The sequence below is a fragment of the Staurois parvus genome, unplaced genomic scaffold (assembly GCF_062004578.1).
Source record: "Staurois parvus isolate SC_StPar_1 unplaced genomic scaffold, SC_StPar_1.0 ptg000410l, whole genome shotgun sequence".
NCBI classification, from domain to species: Eukaryota; Metazoa; Chordata; class Amphibia; order Anura; family Ranidae; genus Staurois; species Staurois parvus.
The window spans coordinates 330,198-355,726 of record NW_028318206.1 but is presented as its reverse complement, the minus strand read 5'-3'; the positions used below and the strand labels follow the sequence as shown (position 1 = coordinate 355,726).

General features: G+C 43.0%; 1 protein-coding gene across 1 annotated transcript; it reads left to right on the top strand.

The window, feature by feature from the left end:
* The first annotated feature begins 1,951 nt into the window (after positions 1-1,951).
* LOC149455012 (embryonic protein UVS.2-like) lies at positions 1,952-25,063 on the top strand. The gene is made up of 10 exons (XM_089686761.1): positions 1,952-2,085; positions 6,009-6,126; positions 8,617-8,792; positions 10,237-10,318; positions 15,333-15,460; positions 15,851-15,966; positions 17,705-17,930; positions 20,367-20,485; positions 23,237-23,459; positions 24,942-25,063. Exons 1-10 carry the CDS (start codon positions 1,953-1,955, stop codon positions 24,953-24,955), a joined length of 1,335 nt encoding a protein of 444 aa, XP_089542887.1. The 5' UTR covers position 1,952; the 3' UTR covers positions 24,956-25,063.
* Positions 25,064-25,529: the final 466 nt, after the last annotated feature.

Genomic DNA, 25,529 nt, shown 5'->3' with positions numbered 1-25,529 from the left:
TAGGATTGCTGCACAATTCATATTGTAATTGAATGTTATAAAAATGTCCTTTCCTTTTTAATCTGCAGCGCTGTCATTTTCTGTAAAATGCAATGCAGTATGGCTGCCTGGAGTCACCCTGTACACAGATGGTGTACAGAGCGCCCCCCAGAGATATCATGTCCTGCTTGTGTGATTGGCTCACTGATTTTCCCAGAAGTCGGCACTAAGATACAAGTCAGATTTTGGGCAGATTTTTGGTGAAATAGTCCCAATAGGAAATCACGTCTAAAGGGATGCAGACCCTGCCACTTTCCTCATTAGAACCCTGCAGGTGCAGCATCTGATTGATAATTATAAAGCCACTCCCATACAGATTCACATGGACACAGACAAACAAACAGTTATTTCTTCAGAATAACAAAAGGACGGACTCTGCAACAAAGTTTGTAAAATCCCTGCAATGTACAGAGATCCCCCAGAGGGGAATGTTTTTTCCCAGCAAAAGTGGAGTAATCTTTAATCAGATAAAATATATATATTCTGCTTGTTTATCTGCTAAAGCCAAAGCAAACACGGGGTCACTTTAAAGACCAGTTTACACATGCGTTGTCTGAAGAGCGATCTGTGTTTGGAACGCTCTTTAGAGACATTCATCAGGTGGTGAGGTGGAGTTGTATCGCCTCCTCTCTGCCTGATTTAACCCCTTGAACCCGACAATAGCGTGCTGCAACCTCGTGTGTCACATGTTGTTGCATTAAGTTAAATGGGTCGTGTTCAGTGGGTGGTACTTCCCACCAAATGTGATAGCTGGAATGATTTTTGCCATGCGGCATATGTACTCCCCCCTCCGCTGCCTTTGCAGTTTGGGGGCAGTAATACCACAGCTCAGCCACACATTTTTTCCATTCCCCCTCCCTGCCAAACTCAAGTATAAATGAGGCCTAAGGACAGCCTCACCAGTCACTCAGACTTGCCTTCTATTTGCTCTCCTACTCTTGTATAGGCTTCACAGAGACAGGAAGTGACAGACAGGGTGTCACTGCCAAAAAAAGACTGAATATTTATTCCCCACGCTGTCTGAAACTAGAAACAATAATTACAACTGAACTCAAAACACAAACACTTTAATTGAAATATATTTCTTGGAGCCTCTAAGGATATAAATTCACTTTATGTATCAAATTCCTTAACAAACCCAGATATTACCTTGTAAAAGTAGCAGTGACATCATCACTGTGCTGTACATAGTCTTTGCAGACAGGAGAGCTGTAGGAGGAACCCAGCAGACTCCACCCACTACAGGCTGCCTGCAGAAAACTAGAGGAGGGGGCGGAGACAAGACCAGTCACCCTGCACAAGGAGAGAGAGCAGCAGAGAGCGGTCTTTATGACAGGAAGCTCCTGCACAGAGGTGAAGGTTCACACTGGATTTTGAGCTGCGTTTTTGCCACCTGCCAATTGCCCCTCCTTAACCACTTCCACTCCGGAAGGTTTTACCCCCTTCATGACCAGGCCATTTTTTACTATTCAGCACTGCGCTACTACTTTAATTGTAAAAGTAGCAGTGACATCATCACTGTGCTGTATATAGTCTTTGCAGACAGCAGAGCTGTGGGAGGGACCCAGCAGACTCCACCCACTACAGGCTGCCTGCAGAAAACTAGAGGAAGGGGCGGAGACAAGACCAGTCACCCTGCACAAGGAGAGAGAGCAGCAGAGAGCGGTCTTTATGACAGGAAGCTCCTGCACAGAGGTGAAGGTTCACACTGGATTACTGGGCAGATCTGGCAGAAATACACAAAGCACACCAAGATCCAAGGAAGAATACATATGACTCGTTATTATTTATGTATTTAGACAATATTTGCTGATCCCGGAGCTCAGATTTAATTGGGGGTTGGGCTTTAGTCCCGTCTGTCACTTTTGTTTTGTAACTTCTAGCAAATGTCTTCACTGTTTATAGAGAACAAAATGCTGCTGCAGGAAGGAGACATCGCTGTGGATGTTGAACGCAACGCTTTAAAGTGTGATGACAACTCCTGCAGATGGAGTAAAAACAGCACTGGATTCGTGAACGTTCCCTACACCATCTCCTCCGACTACAGTGAGTATGCTGACTCCTCCCATGCAAACACATGAATCTGCAGTGCTGGGGCCCCTGGGGGCCATTTCCCACAAGGACACTATGAGACTGAAGACTTTGCCTACCCTCTGTGTTGATCCTGAAGGTCCTGTAGAAGAGAGTAAGACAGCCGGCTAGAGCAGAAGAGGCAACACCTGGATGAAATGTCCATTTTCAATTATTTAGGGATTTTTGCAGGTTCCTATGGTTATTGTATGATAGCTTTGTGCAGGAAAGGGGCTTAACTATTCCTGAGGGGGGTCACAAGATTCTCTGCAGCTCAAAAGGCACACAGTCATCTCCTCTTTCTCTTCAGGGTCTTGTACGCTGCAGTTTAGCCAGTTGTCCTGCTCAGTTCAGTGGCAGCTTTGCTTCCAGGTAGCAGAGTGTCTCCCCTAGAGCAGAGTTGGTTTAATTTACATAATAATGTATTGATATAGCGCCATCATCTGCCGTGACAACCTGCAAAGTGATAAATATAACAAGGGAGCATGAAGGGGGGGGGGTAATACAATACAGGAAATATTCCAGACACTGGGACTTACAGCTGTTTAGTAAAATAAAGCAATAAAGCTCCGTTTAGACTTCGTTTGGGGGAGCGGACAAATTTGGGCCGTTGAGCTGCGTTTTTGCCACCTGCCAATTGCCCCTCCTTAACCACTTCCGCTCCGGAAGGTTTTACCCCCTTCATGGCCAGGCCATTTTTTACTATTCAGCACTACGCTACTTCTTTAATTGATAATAGTGCGGTCATGCAACACTGTACCCAAACTAAACTTATATCATTTTTTTCAAACAAATAGAGCTTTCTTTTGGTGATATTTGATGACCGCTGGGTTTTTATTATTTGCTGTAGAAACAAAAAAACCTGAAAATTTGGGGGGAAAAAATTTTTTTTTACTTTCTGCTATAAAACATATCCAATAAAAAAAAATCTAATTTCTTCATAAATTTAGGCCAAATGAATTTTGCTACATGCCTTTGGTTAAAAAAAATCTTCAATAAGCGTCTATTGATTGGTTTGCGTGAAAGTGATCGCGTCTACAAACTAAAGTGTATATAAGCTGGAATTTGTATTCTTTTTATTTATTTATACTAATAGCAGCGATCAGCAACCTATAACAGGACTGCAATAGTGCGGTGGGCAATCTGACACTAACTGACACTGACATTACCAGTGACATTAATACAGTGATCAGTGATAATGCTGTACACTGTCACTGTACTAATAACACTGACTGGGAAGGGGTTAACATCTAGGGTGATCATGGGGTTCAATGTGTGCCTCACTATGTGTAATGTGTGTAAAGTGTGCTGCTTTTACTACTAGATCTCTCCGTTTCTCATTCCTGCTTCACAGGGATGAGAAACAGACAGATCGCTTCCTCTGTACAGAGCTCTGTGTTGTTTACTAACACAGAGCTCTGGGCTGTGATTGCACACAGCCGATCAGCAGGTACTGGTCATTAATCACTGGCTGGGTGACAGGCTCCTGCTGTGTACAATCACATGGGGTACCGGGCGGGGGCGCATATGCGTGTGCCCTAAACCCGGAATTAGGCAGCAATGTACCTTTACCTTCAGCAGCCGCCTGTCCGCAGTACATTGCGGGCGCCAAGTGATTAAGCTGCAATAGGCAGCAGATGGGGATGTTAACACGCTATAGCTGCAATGCTTCCGCGATGCAAAGTTCACCCAGCAAGACCGCCAAACGCTACACAGTCAAGCAAATAGTTAAGCGCTGCGAGCGCCCCCCCCCCCCCCAACCACATGCAGTGCACACAGTTGCGGCATGTGTGTCGGCAAAAATGGTGTTAAAACAGACGGTGAGGAGACTTCACATCACTTCCCTACCACCTGTCTCTGCACCATGATGTGAACATGAGTCGGGATTCAGAGGAAAAGGAGATTTAGACATATCTAAAATCTACCCTAGCAATAACATGGAACATAGCTGTGACAGAGCAGCAAACTGTATTTACATTCAGTACATACTTTGATGTATTCTTGCATTGTTTACAGTAAAATACAACTTTTTTATGTTAGTTTCACATTTTTACATGCTTGTCATTCCATAATTTTGATATTGCATTCATTGAGTAGATAATTGTTATTCAGCCACTAGAGGGAGCCAACGCACCATTTTCATTCAATCCCTTCAACTTGTCAACTATAAAGGCTCATGTACACGGGATGTTTGGAAAACTCTTCTGAACGATGGAAACTGACTACTGGAAAACGTAGGTTAGAAAACGTCAGTTCAGCCACGTCTTCATACCACGTTTATGCGCATTTATTTGCGTTTAGAACGGTTTTAAAAGATAACCTCAGGAGACCTTTCAAAATGCCCAGAATGCACTGAAAAATAGTAAATAATTAACTGTTTCAGACATTTTGAGAGGAATAGAGAGAGCAGAAGCAGAGAGAGCAGTATGTGTTGAGATGACCTGTCTTTTCTGGACGTATTCACTATGGATCCCATCATGAGCATAATGCGGTACGTTGTACCATTTTTTCCTTCACACAAACCTGGAACTGACTGCGCTGGTGTACCGGGTCCATTTGAATACATGGAAAACACTTTGCATGCATTTCGGATCATGAAAAAAGGCACCCGGACAGCATCTGGACATGGAACAGTTAAAAAACGTTTATAAACGCAAACGCTTATAAATGCAAACTCTTATAAACGCAGTTAACCCCGTTTATAAGCGTTTGGCGTATGAAACGCCGGTAAATCTACTCCTGAACATATTCAAAAAAACGACTGTAAACTCAACTGCCTGTAAACTACCTGTAAACGACAATGTGTACATGGACATAGGAAAACATTAGGGAGAGTTCAGGGGCAGCTGAAAAAAATGCAGAAAAGCTGAACGTTAGTTTAGGAGCTGCAGTGTACATGAGCACTAAAGGATAAGTTCAACTTTTGGACAAAAATAATAAATGCACATTTTTTTTGCAGGCAAAAAAATGTGCATTTATTATTTTTGTCCAAAGGAGCCTGGAAAGCTTAGCACCAGCAATCAGTAGATCGCTGATGCCATGCAGGTCTCCAGCTTCAATGAACTACCATGGAGCTCCACAATGCCGTAGTAGTTCATTGAAAACTACAAGGCTGTTGGGACCTGCAGTTCATTCATTCACAGAAGTCTGTGGGCGGAGCCCCGCACGTCCGCGCTGTTTTCAAATTTGACAGACAGTATGGGGAAACTTCTCCCGGTATTATCTGTCAGAGGTGGGGGGGCGACAGGTGCGGCTGAAGCTATGAGAACATGTTACATGTTCCACCCTAAAAACGGGTGGAACATGTAACATGTTCCCAAAGGTGAACTTATCCTTTAACCCCTGGGATGAGATAAATATGGCTGCCTCCGTGTATATACATTTACATAGATATATATGTGTATATATATATACTGTGTATATTGTGTGTGTGTATATATATATATATATATATATATATATATATATATATATATATATATATATATATATATATACACTGTGTATATGTATATACACTGTGTGTATATATATATATATATATATATATATGTGTGTGTGTATATATACTATACTATATACTATACTGTGTATGTTTGTGTATATATATATATATATATATATATATATATACCTATAAAATTACAGATTATACATAGAAGCTTGCCTTTTACAACATTACTTTATGTTGATGAACTAACTTACATGAAACTTTTTACATACACAGTATATCCAAAAATAGTTGCAAACACCATTGATTGCCTTTTTTTGCTAAAAAAGTTTTGCTAAATGAATATAGGAAATAATATAAAAATCTGAATAAAGCGGGTGTGGGGAAAACGCAACGCCAGTATTATTTCACAAGATGTGCCTAATAAAGGGATCTTCTGGTTCCACAGGTTCCTCTGATAAAGCGGTATTTCTTGGTGCCATGCAAGAATTTGCGACTCTCACCTGTGTGCGCTTCATCCCACGCACCACAGAATCTAACTTTCTGCAAATTAAGGATGCCAGCGGGTATGTGAAACATTCCTCTCATCCATCCTCCCTCTTTTTTTTATTTTAATTTGATTTGAATGTAGAGCCAGTACTCATATGTATGCAGCTGCCAATAAATGTAAATGTCCCTTTCTTACAACCATCGCAGATGTAGTTAGTTGAGACGTCCTGGAACTGGCATTGCTTCGCTCCTCTAGTTGTATTGCTCTTTCATGGAACACTTTTCAGAGCTTGAGGCCAAATTGCAGACAGCCGCAGTACAAAAAATGGTCTTCTTCATAATGGCTTTATGCTTTTTGCTCCAGGACACCCTTCTCAAAAGGGTCATTCACATGTGTGGCTATAATTGCGGTCCCTCTGAAAAGCGATCCACGGTGGATCAGGTGGTGCTGCCTGTTTCCGGAGTTAACCCTCAAAATGCCACGTGACTGCACAGCAACCACATGCACTGCAATCTTATTCACTTGAGTGGGTGACATTTGGTGGCAGTACCACCCGTGGAATGCGACATGCCATATAATCGCTTACCTACTGGGGTGATTTTCACACCAGATGCAGTCAAAAAAAATCAGAACATGCTGCATTTTTTTCTGCACTGAACTGTACTGGAACATGGCAAAATGCATCAAAAACACACCAAATCGCATCCAAACGCATCAAAAACACACCTGAATGCATTACAGCAAAATAAAAAAAAACCCAGGAACCTTGGAAAAAAACAAGAGGGGAAAAATATACTGGGATGCATTGAAAACACATCAAAAACACACTGAAATGCATTGAAAACATGCATGCAGAAATGCATCTGGACCAGGGGTGGGCAAACTTTTTGACTTGAGGGCCGCAATGGGTTCATATATTGGACCCGGGGGCCGGACTAGCTGCTGGCCGGCCCAGCCACTACCATGCCATCCATAGTAAGTATAGTAATATTCCCCCATAGTAAGCATAGTAATTAATCCCCCATATAGTAATTCATCCCCCATAGTAATTCATCCCCCATATAGTAATTCATCCCCCATAGTAATTCATCCCCCGTAGTAATTCATCCCCCATATAGTAATTCATCCCCCATAGTAATTCATCCCCCATATAGTAATTCATCCCCCATATAGTAATTAATCCCCCATATAGTAATTCATCCCCCATAGTAATTCATCCCCCATAGTAATTCATCCCCCATAGTAATCCATCCCCCATATAGTAATTCATCCCCCATAGTAATTAATCCCCCGTATAGTAATTCATCCCCCGTATAGTAATTCATCCCCCATAGTAATTCATCCCCCATATAGTAATTCATCCCCCATAGTAATTCATCCCCCATAGTAATTCATCCCGCCCATAGTAATTCATCCCCCATATAGTAATTCATCCCCCATATAGTAATTCATCCCCCATAGTAATTCATCCCCCATATAGTAATTCATCCCCCATATAGTAATTCATCCCCCATATAGTAATTCATCCCCCCTATAGTAATTCATTCCCCATATTGTGTCAATTCACTTACCTTTGCTCCGCGCGTTCCTCTCGCCGTGTTCCCGCGCCATTCCGGTCTTCAGGGCGGACTGTGAGAGGAGAGGAGTTCGTCACGCTGCCCCACCTACATCCTGACAGCCAATGTTTGCCACGCTCCGCGGGCCGGATTAAAAGGTCCGCCGGGCCGTATACGGCCCGCGGGCCGTAGTTTGCCCATTGCTGATCTGGACTGTGTTTCTGTGGTGTGAATGGCCCTTAGGAAAATGATTTATATATTTTCTGAAAACAGATGCCTTGCAGAATCTAAAAATATAATGTTGCATCAAGTAAATAGATACCAAACATGCCAAGGTTTAAAATTTGACATTGCCTTTGAATTGGCGACAAACTACGGTACCTAAATTTGTTCATAGGTTACACTTTGGAAGCCTTTCCAGGTTATCAGTTTAGAGTTAAATATGAGTCCTGGAGCTAGAATTATTATTCTCACTCCAATGTTTGCGGCAATACCTCCCAAGTGTGGTGCAGTTGCTGTTTACATACGTGTGCTGGACCGGTGTGTGGTTTTGCATTTGCGCACAAACACGGGGGCACATAGGTGTTTTTAAATTTTTTTCTTTTTTTTATGTATTTATTTTATTTTAATTTTTTTACACTTTTTTATTTTTCATTTAACTTTATTGCTATTACAAAGGGTCAATAAGCTCCCTTAGTAATAGCTTTGGGCAGTCACAGGTCCTTTTTATGGAGACATCATGGGCCTATTAGACCCCTGATCTCTCCCCTGCCCTCATGTTTGGTCAGATGCTTCTCTGGCTGTAACGGCCTGGCCAAGACAGCTCTGAAAGTGATGAAATCCCCGTTGATTCTGGCTTCATTAGTCACAGAGGAGATGGGGGATCATGGCTGCAGCTGCCCTGACATACACTGTTCCCTACACTTTAATGTGCTCGGCTACTGGTTGCAGCACCTGGCGCATCGCCCGTTGTGATGACATAATAATATGATTTCTCCCGTTCCCCACAGATGTTGGTCCTATGTCGGTAAGGTTGGAGGAAGTCAAACTGTATCGGTGACAAGCAGCTGCATGGTCCACGGCTCCGTCCAGCATGAGCTGAACCACGCTCTGGGATTCTTCCATGAACAGAGTAGGAGTGACCGCGACAACTACGTCAATATCACATACAGCAACATCATGCCAGGTATCAGACTGGGTGATCTCATTACATTACAAGGGGAGTATCATTACAAACATTTGCATAGCTGATCGTCCATCAAAACTGCATGTGAATTTGTTCTGTGCAAATGAGGCAAAATGGAATGTTCTAAGGCTATATTGTCTGCAGATCAAACTTGAAAATGGGGAAAATACTACATTGTAGCCACAAGATGGCGCTGGGTATCATAGGAAATAGGTATGCCCATCAGTGCCATCCAGTGGCCATAATGCAGTATTGTCTTCATTGGCATATTCAGTCTACAGAGAATATAGCCTGAGAATATTAGATTTTTCCCAAGATGCACAGAATGACTTTACATGCAGGGGAGGAGGTGGATCAGTGGAATTTTCCTGGAGCTCCAGCCTATAATTTTTAGACCTCATGCTCAATGGGCATCAAAAATGCCTGTTTTTTTTTTTTGCCTCTAAACTCCCCTTCATGTTAGCCTATATATCCATATACGTTTGGCAGAAAAAAAAATGCCTGATGCACTGAACACGCATAAGTGCATTTAGAACATAAGTGTTCATTCATAAAGTAATATTCTGGCCAATGCAATGAATGAACGCCCGAACACTTGTCACACCTAAATACATCTAGACGCGGCCTTAAGCATTTTTTTTGTGCTGCTTTTTTCTGGCCAGGAGAAAAGGTGTTCGGAAGAAGTGGGCAAACACCCCTGTGTGCCTGAGGCCTTCGTGTTTTGGGTGGAGTGTGGAAAGGCTGGAATGTCATTTGGGTTTTTACAGCTATGCTTGCCTAAGTGTGGGGAGATTTCCCCTTACTTCCTGTCTCAGTGACTACACAGGAAGTGGGCAGACATTTCCTCATTGGTACAAGGGGAAAAAAAGAAGAAAACTGTGGCCCAGTGATTATTCATAGCACCTTTGTTCAGAAGATGCCAGTTGCTGTCTCTTTCATTAAGGCCTCATGCACACCGGACGTTTAGCTGTAGGTGGAGGGCTTAGGCGCACCGTCCAGCTTTGCTGCCAGCAGCCTGTCATGCTTTAGGGGACGAATACTCAGAGTGCAAGCAGTCTGTGTTCTGGGCATTCATCCCTAGGCACCTACTACCCTGAACAGAGGTACCACCGAGGGCACTACCCATCCCCATCCCGGCTGTCAGTCTCTCATAGAGCTTCACAGGCTGCTGGCAGCAATGCTGGACGGTGCGCCTATGCCCTCCACCTACAGCTAAATGCCCAGTGTGCCTGAGTCACTGACCCTGAACAAGCATGCAGCAAGTGTTGTGACGACTCCTGACTCCATGTTTGTTTTGGGTCTTTGAACACTGGATCATCATGGCAGCCAGGCAAGTAGCATTTGTAGGGTGTGAGCAATGGAGGCCAACCCATATCTCTGTGAAGGTTTCCTTTTAATATAATGGAATAATGCGATATAATGCTGCAAATTTTGCCTCCTGCAGGGGCCGAGGGGAACTTTCAGCAGTTTGACACACAGAATCAAGGCATGGAATACGACTATGGCTCCGTCATGCATTATCCAAGGTACAGATGGTGACATTACATAGAAAGAAAAAACTTGGCACTTTGTATTTGCCAGAAACACCGTTTTATTCTCAGGCTTCATTCAGATGTGGGGTTGTGGGGGGGGGCAAAAAAAATGAATGTTTGAGCTGCGTAATTTCCACCCCTCATGCTGAACTAGGCAGCGGATGGGGGTGTTTACATGCCGTTGTGCTTCACACCTGCAGCAAAATATACCTGACGTGCAGCAATCGGTAGACGACAAGCACACTCAAGCAAATCGGGAAGCGCTCCAAACGCGTTTGTCAGTAAAAATGGGTTTAAAACATGATGAGGAGGCATCACATCGCTTCCTCGCCACCTGTCAGTAGCCTCTGAAGCGCGATCCCAATTCGGATCAGGCTTCAGAGGAAATTTAGGCACACAGCTAAATCTACCATTAAACTGCTGCAATATCCTTGTACGCGGCACAGCCGGATCTATTAACATTGAAACATTCACTGATCCTGATTCTTCAACCCCCCAAAAATGTAATATATTGCAGGTTATCGGTCATCAGATTCATTTTTTCAGGATTATTCCTTTATTTTCACCTGGTGATCCTGCCAGTAACACCCTTCCTGTCCTATAGTAACAACGCTGAATCATTGCACTGTATCTATGGAGGAGAAGTGGTCACTCTGGGCTGTTCTGCTGATTTTGATTGGACACACACACCCCCTCTCTCCTCATCTCCTTACATTGGGAGGAGGAATTATGTAGTTCACAGAAGATAGTTGGGAAAGCTGAAAATATTTTTGAGATTTCAGTTCCGGGCACATAGAGTTGCATGGACACTGGATTTCTGTCAGGATCAACAGGTTTTTTTTTTTGGACTTGGACTGGAAAAAAAAAAACGACCGCAGCCACCACATCTAAGTACTAGTAAGCTGCAATACATGAAACGTTTGTTCGTGGATTTACATATGCTTTGAAGTGTTTAAAGCGGGATTAAACTCAAAAGCAAATATTTCAATCTCCATAATAATGAATGCTTGTGAAATCTCGAACTTGGTAATCAGCCAGCAGCCCAAAAGAACCTCCAATCAATCGATTATTAGTATCTCCTACTCCGATCTCCTCCCCATTCAGATTGAGAAATATCAATTCCATATGTGGGCAAAATAAAACAGCCACATAGCGTGATACCGTAAAAACAATAATGTATTGCCATAGAAAACCCCCTTTAAGAAAAGCACTCACATTCCCTCAGAGGAAGTTGGTTATGACGAAACGTGTCAGGGCGTGACCATCCGTGACGTCAGTACGCACGCCGGGACCTCGTGATGAAAGCACTTGATCGTTGTTTTAAGATCTTAGTTACCAGTGTGCGGTGTGATTGTCACTAGTTGCTGTGGTCAGCGGCCATTTTATTGGAAGTATATATACAATGTGCATTACCATGTTACTCAATGTGAGTGATTTTCTTAAGGGGGGTTTTCTATTCTTCCCCTTATATTCACCTGGTGATCTGGCCAGTAAGTCTGCTGTTTTTTAAAATAACAAGCTCTCTTGCAGATGTAGCAGTTGAGGGACAAGGGATGTAGCAGGGATGAGACCAAACCATTTACCACTGACAGGGGTGCTTACAATGATCCACTTGTATTTATTTATGTAATATCTTTATCCCAAAAAGAAAAAAACAGCTGCTGTAACTCATTACAAAGTGTTATCTGGAGTTTGGCTTCAATTTGTTTGTATATCTAAATCTGCTAATCAGGGGCGGACTGACATCTCGTGGGGCCCCCGGGCAATATGGGATCATGGGGCCCCTGTGTCCTTGCCCACACTCAAAGCACACCCAAAAAAGCCTATAAATGTACCAGGGGCATTTCATGGGGCCCCCTACTGACCCCGGGCCCTCAGGCAGTGCCCGAGTGCTCAAATGGTCAGTCCGCCCCTGCTGCTAATACATCTAACACCCCCCTCCTCCCAGATTAACAATGCTGCTTCCAAAAGGTGCCCCCTGTGTTCTTTCATCCAGAGTGGGAGCATGCTAATACAGGAGGTGTGTTACTGGCCAGATCACCAGGTGAAAACAGAGTGAAAAAGCCTAAATTGAAAACTAATGCAGCCACCACATCTAATGATTGGTATGCTGCAATATATAACATTTTTGGTTTTGGGTTTAATACGGCTTTCAGGCATGCTAAAGTGGCCTGCCGACCAATGTTATTGTATGTCATTTTAGCATGCTGAAAATGACTGTCGCTTTACAAGTTCATGGCAAAGTGGCAGTTCCTGCAGATAGCTCCCTCCGCAAGCATGTATACTGAACAGGGGCGGTGGGCTGTCAGCAGACACGGTCACTGTGCTCCAAATATACAAAGTGATGGTGTCTCTTTATGCACAATTTAGCACTCCTTCAGTGATATTGGATTAATGTGACACTAACTCTGGTTTAAAAAAAACAATTCTATTCCTGTCTTCTTAACTCAGAAATGTCCTTCTATTGCTGTCAGCCTCCTCCAAATCAAAAAATTATTTTTCTTTTTGCTGTCATCATCCTAATTCCTATTAGAGGTCCCTCTGTATAGAGGAAAGTAGTCACCTTCTCTTGCTCACTCCTGAGATGGACTATGCACTGTTGGGATTTGTAGTGTGCAGAGAGCAGTACACACAACCATAACTATCATGCACTTATCATTCAAAGCAAATGGAAGTGAGGGGGAAAAGGAGAGGTCTGAGAGCTCTCCAAAGACATTATGAGGAGGCAGAAAAACACTGTACACTGCTTAAAAAGGAACACTTTTTAATAAGAGTCTAGCATCAAGTCAATGAATCTCCTGGATTATTAATCCGGTCAGTTAAGTAGCAGAGGGGGGTAGTAGAGGGGGTTGTCAATCAGTTTCAGCTGCTTTGGTGTTAATGAAATTAACAATAGGTGCACTAGATGGACAACGATGAGACGACCCCCAAAACAGTAATGGTTTTACAGGTGGAGGCCACTGACATTTTGTTCCCTACTCATTTCTGACTGTCCAACTCCTCCAAGATGGCACATCAATACGTGTCATTGCCAGAAGGTTTGCTGTGTCTCCCAGCACAGTCTCAAGAGCATGGAGGAGATTCTAGGAGACAGTTAGTTACTCTAGAAGAGCTGGACAGGGCCGTAGAAGGTCCTTAACCCATCAGCAGGACCGGTATCTGCTCCTTTGTGCAAGGAGGAACAGGATGAGCACTGCCAGAGCCCTACAAAATGATCTCCAGCAGGCCATTGGTGTGAATGTCTCTGATGAAACAATCAGAAACAGACTTCATGAGGGTGGCCTGAGGGCCCGACGTCCTCTAGTGGGCCCTATGCTCACTGCCTGGCACCATTGAGCTGGACTGGCATTTGCCACTGAACACCAGAATTGGCAGGTCCACCACTGGCGCCCTGTGCTTTTCATAGATGAGAGCAGGTGCACCCTGAGCACATGTGACAGACATGAAAGGGTCTGGAGAAGCCGTGGAGAACATTATGTTGCCTGTAACATCGTCCAGCATGACCGTTTTGGTGGTGGGTCAGTGGTGGTCTGGGGAGGCATATCCATGGAGGGATGCACAGACCCCTACAGGCTAGACAATGGCACCCTGACTGCCATTAGGTATCAGGATGAAATCCTTGGACCTGTTGTCAGACCGTACGCTGGTGCAGTGGGTCCTGGGTTCCTCCTGGTGCACGACAATGCCCGGCCTCATGTAGTGAGAGTATGCAGGAAGTTCCTGGAGGATGAAGGAATTGATACCATTGAATGGCCCCCACGTTCGTCTGGCCTAAATCCAATAGAACACCTCTGGGATGTCATGTTTCGGTCCATCCAATGCCGGCAGGTTGTACCTCAGACTGTCCAGGAGCTCAGTGATGCCCTGGTCCAGATCTGGGAGGAAATACCCCAGGACACCATCCGTTGTCTCATTAGGAGCATGCCCCAATGTTGTCAGGCATGCATACAAGCACGTGGGGGCCATACAAACTACTGAGGACCATTCTGAGTTGCTGCAATGAAATTTCAGTAAAATGGACTCGCCTGTTGCATCATTTTTTCATTTTGATTTTTGGGGTGTCTTTAAATTCAGTCCTCTGCAGGTTGATATTTTTCATTTCCATCAAACGATGGGGCATCCTTATGTTCCTAACACCTTACCCAGTCCATATCAGTATAGAGATCCAGCTGGAGATTTTTCCCCATTCAGATCCAATGTGTTTTCAAAGTGTTCCTTTAATTTTTTTGAGCAGTGTATAAAGAGACCTGGTAAGCTTTTCTGTCACCTAGAGCAGGGGTCTCCAAACGTTCTAAGCAATGGGGCAGTTTATTGTCCTTCAGACTTTAGGAGGGCCAGATTGTGGCCAGTGGGAGTAGAAAATGCCTCAGACTTGGTGTTCAGTGGGGTAAAATAATTACATAACACCTGTGAGCAGTAGGAGGTATTGGTATTAGTGGGAAGAATAATCTCCATCGCTGGTGTTGGTGGGAGGAATGGTAACCCATCATTGGGGTTAGTGGGAGGAATAGTACCCCATCGCTGGTGTTAGTAGGAGAAATGATGACCCATCATTGGTGTCAGTGGGAGGAATGGTGCCCCATCATTGGGGTCAGTGGAAGTAATAGTGCCTCATCATTGGTGTCAGTGGAAGGAATAGCAACCCATCGTTGGTGTTAATGGGAGGAATAGTGCCCCGTCATTGGTGTCAGTGGGAGGAATAGTGCCCCATCATTGGTGTCAGTGAGAGGACTAGTAGTCCATTATTAGTGTCAGTGGGAGGAAGAGTGCCCCATCATTGGTGTCAGTGAGAGGACTAGTAGTTCATTATTGGTGTCAGTGGGAGGAATAGTGCCCCATCACTGGCATTAGTGGGAGGACTAGTAGTCCATTATTGGTGTCAGTGGGAGGAATAGGGCCCTAAGGCCCAAGTAAAGGCCAGCAGACCAACTGACCTAGAGCACCCCTTTTAAACTAAATCTATGCTGATGATAGTGAATGTATAACATTTGGTTTTCTTTGTTTCTAGATATGCTTTCTCTGTGGATGGCAGTTCTCCCACCATTGTGCCGAAACCAAATGCCTCTGTCCCCATCGGACAGCGTTATGGACTCAGCACCTTGGATGTTGCCAAGATTAACAAGTTATATGATTGCGGTAAGAAAAAGCAGGATTCCTAGAACTCTATAAATCTGGGTGGTCGCTATGGGGGGGATTTACTAAAACCGGAGCACTCAGAATCTAGTGCAGCCGTGTATGGTAGCCAATCAGCTTCTTACTTCAGCTTGTTCAATTAAGCCTTGAGGATAAAACCTGGAAGCTGATTGGCTCCCATGCACAGCTGGACCAGATTTTGAGTGCTCCAGTTTTAGTAAATCCCCCCTATTTCTCAATCAGACGTATTCTGTGATGACCCTGGAGCATCAGATGAAATCCAATCATACCTCTGTATGTAAATAGCCGGATTCTTGCTGCAGCAGATCACTGCTCTGTCTTGCTCTTTATATCTCCAATCACTTTGAATTCCTAACAATGTACCTTTTTCAGGTCTCTGCCGAACATTGCTCTCCAGTCCTAGAGGATCCTTAACATCTTCCAACTACCCCAATAATTATCCCGCTGCCAGCCGCTGTTTGTGGCTCATTCGTGTTCCATCCAACCAGGTAAGGCCCACAATACTGAACCTCAAAGGGTTAAATGGTTATTACTTAAAGTGCTTGTACACCTTTAGATATACCCAGTAAAGTCACTGGCCTCAGATGATACACAGAGATGAAAAAAATTTTCCTACATAAGTTGTACCTGTTTATCTGCAGTCTTCTCTTCTCTACATCCATTCAAAGTGATGAATTTATAACACTTGTCTGAGAGTTCAGAAAAAAGGGGGCGGAGAGCATCATAGAGATCAGTGAGGAAAGCTCTGAGAGCTGATTGGAGGGAAGGGACACCCCCCCCCCCTTTCATACAGCTCACAGGAACAGAGCTGAGGCTGTCAATCAGCTGGAGGTCCCTCCCCTGTCACCTTTTTTCTCTTTGTGTCAGGAAAACTTGTCAGAAGTGATTTATGCTGATAGCAGAGGAATGAAGCATCAGAAAGAAATGACACTTAGTACTCTAGACTGAGACAAGAACACACTATGGAGGGATAGGGCCCGTTCACACCAGAACGTAATTCGGGAAACCCAGGTTCTGTGCGTGTTTCCCGCACTGTATTCAAAACACACTGCACTTGCAGTGGGTGTCAGTGTTAGCTTAGTGACACCCCAAACGCAGCGCGTTTGCCTGCACTGGATCACATGGTACAATAGCGCCATGTGATCCGGCTACTGTGTGTTTGCATACACTACTTTTGGTGCAGACTGGCATGATTTCAGGCCAATCAAATAAATGGGCTGAAATCGTACTACACCTGGATCGCATGTGAATCGCACTGCAATGCACAGCATGTTCCTGTGCAATTGGTGGTGTGAACCGGTCCTCACTCGACATGACGTATTTTTCATCCTTATGCGGTTAGCGTTAGTAAATAGATAGGAAGGTATATTTTATTTACTTGTTTTAGGCTTTATTCACACATTGCACGGTGACAGACATTTGACTGCATTGTAAAACGCCTATCACTGCAAGGTCACACAAAAAACTGTTGTTTTCTGTGTTTCCCTTTCACATTGCAACGCAGCCTGGAGCTGCAGTGCAGCATGCTGTGATTTTATCGCAGCGCACTGTACAGAATCACATGGCACTGTATAGCAGCACAGCACATTGCGCTTCTGTTCAGCGCCATGAATAAAGTGTACAATTTGTACACTTAAAATAAAGTTTGTCCAAAACATAAAAAAGGGGGGGGGGAGCCATGTGATGTGCTGAATCCCGCACCACACTGCACCTAGCGCAGTAAGATGTGGGCAGCAGCCAGACAAGTAAAGCCAGCTTTCCTCTCTAATGTGAAATGGCCATTAATCTTTTTTTTTTTTTACTTCTTCAGTTGCTTCCTGGTATCTGGCCTAGGCCAAAATGATGTCATACATCCCAGGAGTCTTCATGGACATTTTTTTTTAATGTAATCTGGAGGAGGGGTTTTCTCAGCTAAGCACAACCTTCTGTCTGCTTGCCTGAGCTATGGGCAGATGGATTCCCGAAATTAACAGTTACATGAATCATCTGCCTTTACTCAAGATGGCCACAGCTAGAAATGCTAGGGGATGAGTTCTCAGCAGAATAAAGCACAGAGACCTGGATAGATGGGGGAGTTTGTTTTGAATATTAAAAATGAAAGTAATAGCAGTTTGTCTTTATGGTGCTCAGATACAGTTTCATTGCTTTTTAATAACAGAGAGCCACTATTCACGAAGCCAATGCCCGAGGTTTCCTTCTCTTGCTGACATCTCCTTCTTCCGCCAGGTCTTCCTGCAATTCCTTGCCTTTGATGTGCAGACCTCCATGGACTGTACTTCTGATTACCTGAGGATCTACAATGGGCCCACCACTTCCTCCCCGGTGTTATTGGACAGAGCCTGTGGATCCGGCCAGCTTCCCCCGATGATCTCTACAACCAATACAATGCTCCTTGAATTTGTCAGTGACAACAGTGCCGAGGCCACTGGATTCAAGGCTGAATACAGCACTGGTAAGACTTCACACCACAGTGCCGAGCTTTACCTCATTTTATGATATGAAGTTCTGGAAAGAAAATAATAAAATGTAATAAATGGGAACCTTTAGGACTCATTCACACAAGCTTTGGTCTCTGAAGGGCAGTCACATTCAGATTGCTCTTCAGAGAGCATTTGACAGGCAGCGAGGAGGGGCTGTATCATTGTATCTCCTCATCACTGCTTGCTTTAACCTTTTGAAAACTGCATCCACTTGAATGGGTCACGCTTGGTGGGCGAAAACCAACAGGGGTATAATTCTTGCTACAACCACAAAGCAAAGCATGTGTACAACCCCAGCCTCTGCCTAGGCAGCTAAGAGGGTGCATTTGATTTGGGGGACAGTAAAAACACAGCTCAACTGTGGGGTTTTCTTGCCCCACATCCACTAGTGTGAATGAGCCCCCAGTGAGAGCTTTACATTTTTCCCATTGCTTAGCTTCCTTTGAACTGCTGTCTGTCACTGTCCTGGTCACTGATGTCACCAGCAGGGATAAGCATGCAGATCTGGAAGAGCAGAATGACGTCAGTGCACCAAGGCCCAAAATGGGGTGGGCAGGAGGGACAAGTGCCCTGGGCACAGAGGAGCAAAGGGGCAGAGAATGGACACAGGGCAGTAAATCTATTCTACAGCATGTATTAACAGTGGGGGAGGGGGCGCAGTCCCACATCCTTGCCCTGGGTGCTAGATGAACCTATCCCAGTGCTGAGTGCACCTAATTCCATAATTCTTCTATGTCAGTGACTCAGAAAATGCTGCCTTGGAATCAGATCCGGTAGAAACTAGAATTTCTAGAAGGGAGGGGGCAGCATGTTATATCAGTAAGGCCTCATGCACACAGGATGGTTTTTTCCTTCCCTGGATGCCTTTGCTCCGGGGGAGAGAGAAAATGCAGCTTAAAAGCTCCCAAAGCTGCGTTTTGCATATGTGTTGGGCGTTAATGCATTCTATTGGCCAGAATATTTATTTATTTTGGCCATTAGGATGCATTATTGCACAAACGCCCAGTTGCGCCTAAGTGCGTCTAGTATTAATGTGTGTTTGTAGTTTTTTCTGCCCACACGCACCTCTTTTGAATGTGCAAGTGATGTTGCGCCTAAATGCATCTAGTGTTAATGTGCCTTTTTTAAAAACATGTAGTACAGTTTTTTTGCCGTGTTTTGCATTTTAAATCTGCCTAGCAACAAGAAATTTTTTAAATAGAATAAAAAAAAAAACGCAAAATCACCGCAGAAACAGATCAAATGCAAACTGCATAGGAGTGAACCTAGCCTGAACTGGCTGGAATTCCATCCATCTTTGGCCAGCTGGCACTAATAGAGAGATAAATCCTTCCAGCAGGAACATAGACAGCAATAATAACCTGATGCTTTACAAGTGGACTCTTTATCCTTGGCTGAAGGCTGCACTTTAAGTCTAGGTTCACACCTATGCGTTTTACGTTGCGTTTTGCAGAAACGCAAATCAGTCCATTTACCATGATTCCCTATGGGACACATTCACATCTCCGCGTTTTCACCCGGGGTGTTTTTTGGAAAGGGTCAGGGACTTTTTTTTAAAAACAAAACGTTGTGTTTTTGGTTCAATAGACTTCAATGGAGATTCTGCAGAAATCATGTAGTGCATTTTTGACACATTTTTGATGCGTCTTTTATGCATTTTGTGTTTTAATATGCCCAGCAACAAGTTGGAAAAAAAAAGCATAAAAAACGCATGTGCAAAAACGCACTGCAGAAACGGATCAAAACCAAACTGCATAGGTGTGAACCTAGCCTAAAACCATTTATCAAAAAAATGTATTATATACACATAGGGGAAGATTTACTAAAACTCGAGAGTGCAAAATCTGGTGCAGCTGTGCATGGTAGCCAATCAGCTTCTAACTTCATCTTGTTCAATTACGCTTTGGCAATAAAACCTGGAAGCGGATTGGTTTATCAGCAGAGCTGCACCAGATTTTACACTCTCCAGTTTAAGTAAATCAACCCCATAGTACATACAGTAGGTCATAGTTGCATGTCCTTATAACCATTTCAGTAACAATCTACTGTGATATGTATAATGTCGATCTAGATCTGTCTTAGCTCAAAATGACTGCTTAGCTTCCACTGTTGGCTCTGCCCTTTTGCTGTCTTGGAACACTGGGGTAGATTTACTAAAATAAAAAAAATAATCTGGTACAGCTGATTGGTTTCTATGCAGAGCTGCACCAGATCTTTTACCATGCAGTTTTAGTAAATAACCACCACAGTGTTGCAGTCATTTTTTAGAATGTCTGAAATGTCTTTACCAAGAAATAAGTCTGACTGCAAATATAAATCTTTTATTTCTTTTTATCTTATCTTTGATTTGTTTGACAGTCCTGGTCTGATTGGTTTATATTCCAGTAATGATATTTTCATTATTTTAGTGACTTGCGGCTCAATGCTGACCAACCCGCAGGGAACATTCTCTACTCCCAACTACCCCTCTAACTATCCCACCAATATGGACTGTACCTGGGTAGTGACGGCCCCGGCTGGTTATCTAGTGAGTACCCAGAATGAAAGAGTATAGAAACCCTAACAATGTACTTTTCTAATTAGGTCTTATTTGTTGTGTAGCTGGTGATGGGCTTTATGTAGCACGAGAGCACCTTGTATTAAATGTGAATTTTATATTTATGGTTTTTACAAAAATAATGTAAATGTGCAAAAAAAAGCATATAAGCTTGCAAACTTTAAAATTGTAATTAAAATAAATGATATTTAAAACCACTATACCTTTCCATTAAAAGTATTTTTTTTAATTATGAGGTGGTATCAAAATGTTTAGAGACTAATTTTGTAACACGCCAACAGATGGCAGCACAAGGCTGCATGCACAGTAATAGGGAGCACCGACCTTCATAAGTCAGTGTGGCAGAAGACATCATCCTGTGTAGATCAGAAGCTGTGCAGCTGGTACTATTCTGACCACATGCATTACCACATCTGCTATTTCATCATGGACAGCAAGTTAGAACAAAGAGCAAATGTAAAATTCTGTGTGAAACTGGGCAATTCTGCCACAGAGACGTTTGACATGATTCGGCAAGTTTACGGCGAAGCTGCAATGAGCCATTCGAGGTGTTTTAAGTTGCACGTGCAATTCAAGAAAGGAAAAAAAATCACTGGAAAACGATGAGAGATCAGAAATACCTTCAACAACCTCAACCCCCAAAAATGCCCTCTTCCTGAATATGAAGATCCAGCTCAAAGGTTGCCATTTTCACAACCTTGTGGAGATCTAGTGATTTGCATTATTCACGCAGAATTTCACTTTGTTCTAACTTGCTGTCCATGATGAAATAGCTCTAACTTGCTGTCCATGATGAAATAGCTCTAACTTGCTGTCCATGATGAAATAGCTCTAACTTGCTGTCCATGATGAAATAGCTCTAACTTGCTGTCCATGATGAAATAGCTCTAACTTGCTGTCCATGATGAAATAGCAGATGTGGTAACACACAGGGTCAGAATAGCTCCAGTTGCACAGCTCCTGATGTACAGATGATGCCATTTGGCACACCGACTTATGAAGGTCGGTGCTCCCTGTGACTGTGTGTGCAGCCTTGTGCAACCATCTGTTGGCGTGTTACAAAACTAATCTTGAAACTTTTTGATATCACCTATCTAGTCTTGAACCTTCAGTGGATGACAGTTTCTGCAGGATTCTGGGTTTTCTGCTGTAACTCACCCTAATGATCCCTCTTATTTTACTTTTTTCTGCATAGTAGCGGTGGGGGGAAGGGGTAGCTTTGGTGAACCCTCTCTGAATTGCAACTGCTCAGAGATCTGCCATCTGCTCTTCAAGAAATTGAATATCTGCAGGGCAGCAGGGACACATAACCTCAGCTAAGATGAAACATATTAAAGGCCAATTATCAGTTTATATATAGTTGAACTCATAATTATTATTTTAAATTTAAAACATGTCATCCTACTCAACATAGAAGGGCATGTGGGGAAGAACTGAGCAGGTCCATCACAAGATTACAGACAATAGTAATAAACGGGTCCCTGGTTTATAATTCCAATACTACATGAGAGCTTTAGTTAGGTAACATTATGTTCTATTCATTTTAATTATTTTAAACAATATGGTATAATCTGGAATTACATTTCAATAGATTTGTAGAAGTAGACAAAAAAACAATACAAGTCGTAATGGGTGAAGGTGAGCCTGTTCCATCATGTTCTTCAAAGGAAAGAGTCTGTAGCATTCATTCTGAACCAGGATTCCATAGCACCCTAAGGTTCCATCAGAGGTTGCTAGGGGTTCCTTGAACAATAAGCAGCTTCTGCCTCTCAGTCGAGTAAACGTTGACACCATTGATCTTTTTAGCTATCCATAAGGGGGAAATTCTTCCAATGACCACCAAAGTAATCAGCATTCTTCTTATTGACCACCAATGTAAGAAACATTCTTCCCAATGACCACCAAAGTAAGGAACATTCTTCTTATTGACCACCAGTGAAGGAGAATTCTTCCTACTGGCCACCAATGTAAGGAGAATTTTTCCCAATGACCATCAATGTAAGGGGAATTCTTCTCATTTACCACCAATGTAAGGAACATTCTTTCCAATGACCACCAATGTAGAGAGAATGCTCACTACTGGCCACCAATGTAAGGAGAATTCTCCCTACTGGCCACCAATGTAAGGAGCCTTCTTCCCCCTGACCACCAATGTAGGAAGCCTTCTTCCCACTGACCTCCAATGTAAGGAGAATTCTTCTCATTAACCACCAATGTAAGGACCACCACACTAATGTATCATGAGCTGTAGATATAGTAATATTAATAGGAGTTCCCTGAGACTGGAAAGATAACTTAAGGGTTCCTCCATGTTAAAATGATTAAGAAAGGCTGGTGTGCTAAAGCCAAACATGGGATTGGTCAAATGGAATGGTGGAAGTAGATAAATGTGTTTCTGTACTATGTATTTGGAACCAAAACGTTTGTTGGCAAAAATAGATAGTGTACAGTGTCTTGCTTTATAGATTAGAAAACATATTGGAGATAGGGACTCTCTGGGACTATCCATTACTGTCTAAAGGTGCCCATAGATGTGACAGCAGTCAAAACACTTGTTCAGTCAAGCATACATGTCTATACAAATCTTAAAAGAATGATACAGATTGGTAAGGAAAATCCAACTTTAGTTGATCCATTTAGCCCTTGAAACTATCCAGGGAAGTCCGCCAATATTGCTGAGTGCAAGTATCCAATAATTCTTATGTTTTCATTCCATTACAGGTCTCTTTAAATGTGACGGACTTCAATCTGGAGGTCAACAGCAACTGCAGGTTTGACTATATGCTTGTTTTCAATGGACCAAAGACCACCTCCCCATTGATGGGAAAATATTGTGGGATAAGCACCATACCTACATTAACCTCCACAGGCAATAGCCTTGTTATTCAGGTCCACAGCGATGATTCTATTCAGCTCCAAGGGTTCTTCGCCAAATATGCCTTTGGTAAGTATATCAGAAATGTGTTATGAAACATTTGAATGTGGGGTATTTTATCCTGTCGGTAGAAAAAGGAAGAGATTATTATTACAGATCAGGGCCAGCTAAAGGATTTTATTTATTTTGGAAAGAGAGTGGAATGTGCAGTGCCGCTGTTAGGTTTGTATTGCCAGTGTCCATATTGGAGAGATTTTCCCCCATTTCCTGTCAAGACCAGAAATGATGCTTCAACAAAAGAACAAGCTGTACTGGGGACCCTGTATGTAGATAGCATACTAGTAGAACACAAAGAGGTTGGCTTACAAGAGACATAGAGGCTCTTCACTTTGCAGATTTGTCTTTAGTAAATCAAATCCAAAGCAGTAATGATATAAGTGTGTGTAAACCCTAACAATGTACAACTCTTATTTGTTCACTTTTGGTCAGTTAAATATCCCATTCAAACCATTTCTATTGCAAAAAAATACCAATTGATTCTGCCAGAGATCTTGTCAGCTGATAACTTCTTGTAGGACAGCCATTCCCAAACAGGGTTCCTTGGAATCCTAGAGTTTCCTTGAGCTGTGGTTGATTGACCTCCCATTTGATGATACCTCCATAGTTGTGCGGTCAATGCTACTTGGCAGAGACAGCTGCAGGATACTAACGCTCTTTTTAGGGGGCATTTTGACTACCACCACCACTATTAGGAGCATTTTTCCATTGACCATCAATGTGAGAGCTATTTTTACCAGTGACCCTCAAAGAATTGATTTTAGCAGGTGTTCTCCCAAGACCTAAAAATTGTTTCAAGGGTTCCTCTGGGCTAAAACGTTGAGAAACTCTGATCTAGACTCAGCCTCTCCTGAGTTACGTTGTTCCCAATTATCTCTATGGACTTCATTACCCCTACCCTATATGCCAGCCATTCTCGACCTGGGTTCCTCCATAGGTTGGTAGGGGTTCTTTGAACTATGGGTGACTGGCCTCCCTTTTGATGGTGCCTGCATCGTTCTGAAGCCAATGCCACTAAAATTTATTTCAGGCATTCCTTTTGGCTAAAAAGGTTGAGAAAGACTGCTCTATGCTATGGAGAACGGAAGGTTTCTATAGTCCTGGTATAGGGTGACAACGCTGCTCTTACCTAGTTACAATATGATTAGTGAGTGTTGTCACACAAGGACAGGAAGTGTGTTACTGGTAGGATCACAGGTTAAAATAAAGGAAAACAAAAGCCTAAAAAAAGAAAACCAAGGTAGCCATCAAATCTAAGAACCAGGAAGCTACAATATATTACCTTTGTTTTCCTGGGTTTGGATACGCTTTAATTTAATGATTGCATAGAAATCTTTTGTGCCTTTCAGCGTGGCACAATACTAATTGTTAGCAGCTATAGGTGAAATTTGGAGTTACAGCTCCTAGCCTACGTATAGCCAGTGGGAGCCTCTCTTGATCCTTTATTTAAACGTTGATCAATACTTTAAATCCCTTTATATGTTTTCTTTTTAGTGAAACAAACATAAGAGGAGGAAGCTGAATCTATAGGAGAAGATATACTGCAATTCAGGTTTTGGTATTTTTGTTATTTATACATGCATACTCCTGGCTGTGTTCACATGTTGATAATTAAGTAAATTGTAATGTGATTTTTCAGTGATTTAATAAATATTTAAAAACTGTACAAGTTTTTATGCTATCCAAAAAACTTGAAAATAATTTTTTGGCTGGAGCTACACAGAAAATGTGCCTGTTCCAATGTACATACAAACCTACAGACCCTATTGTGTTTGTAGCCCAGGGACCGACTGTATGAATAAACTTGCCATCTGGAATATGTAGGCATTCAGTGCCAATGTAGCTATGATTGAGATTATTCTGTACAATCCATTTTGATAGGCAGCCCAGGGTGAAGAGTGAGAGATCTTGTGATCCCCCAATTCTCACCAGTTAGAACCAACAACTGAGGCACTTGTATCATGAGCATGAAAAGAACAAGGGGGGCACCACTACCTGTAGTATTGAAACACTCATTTAATGGGCAAGTGATGAAATACTGTCAGGGCAGGGCTGTGGAACGGACAGGTAGGCCTAGTGGCA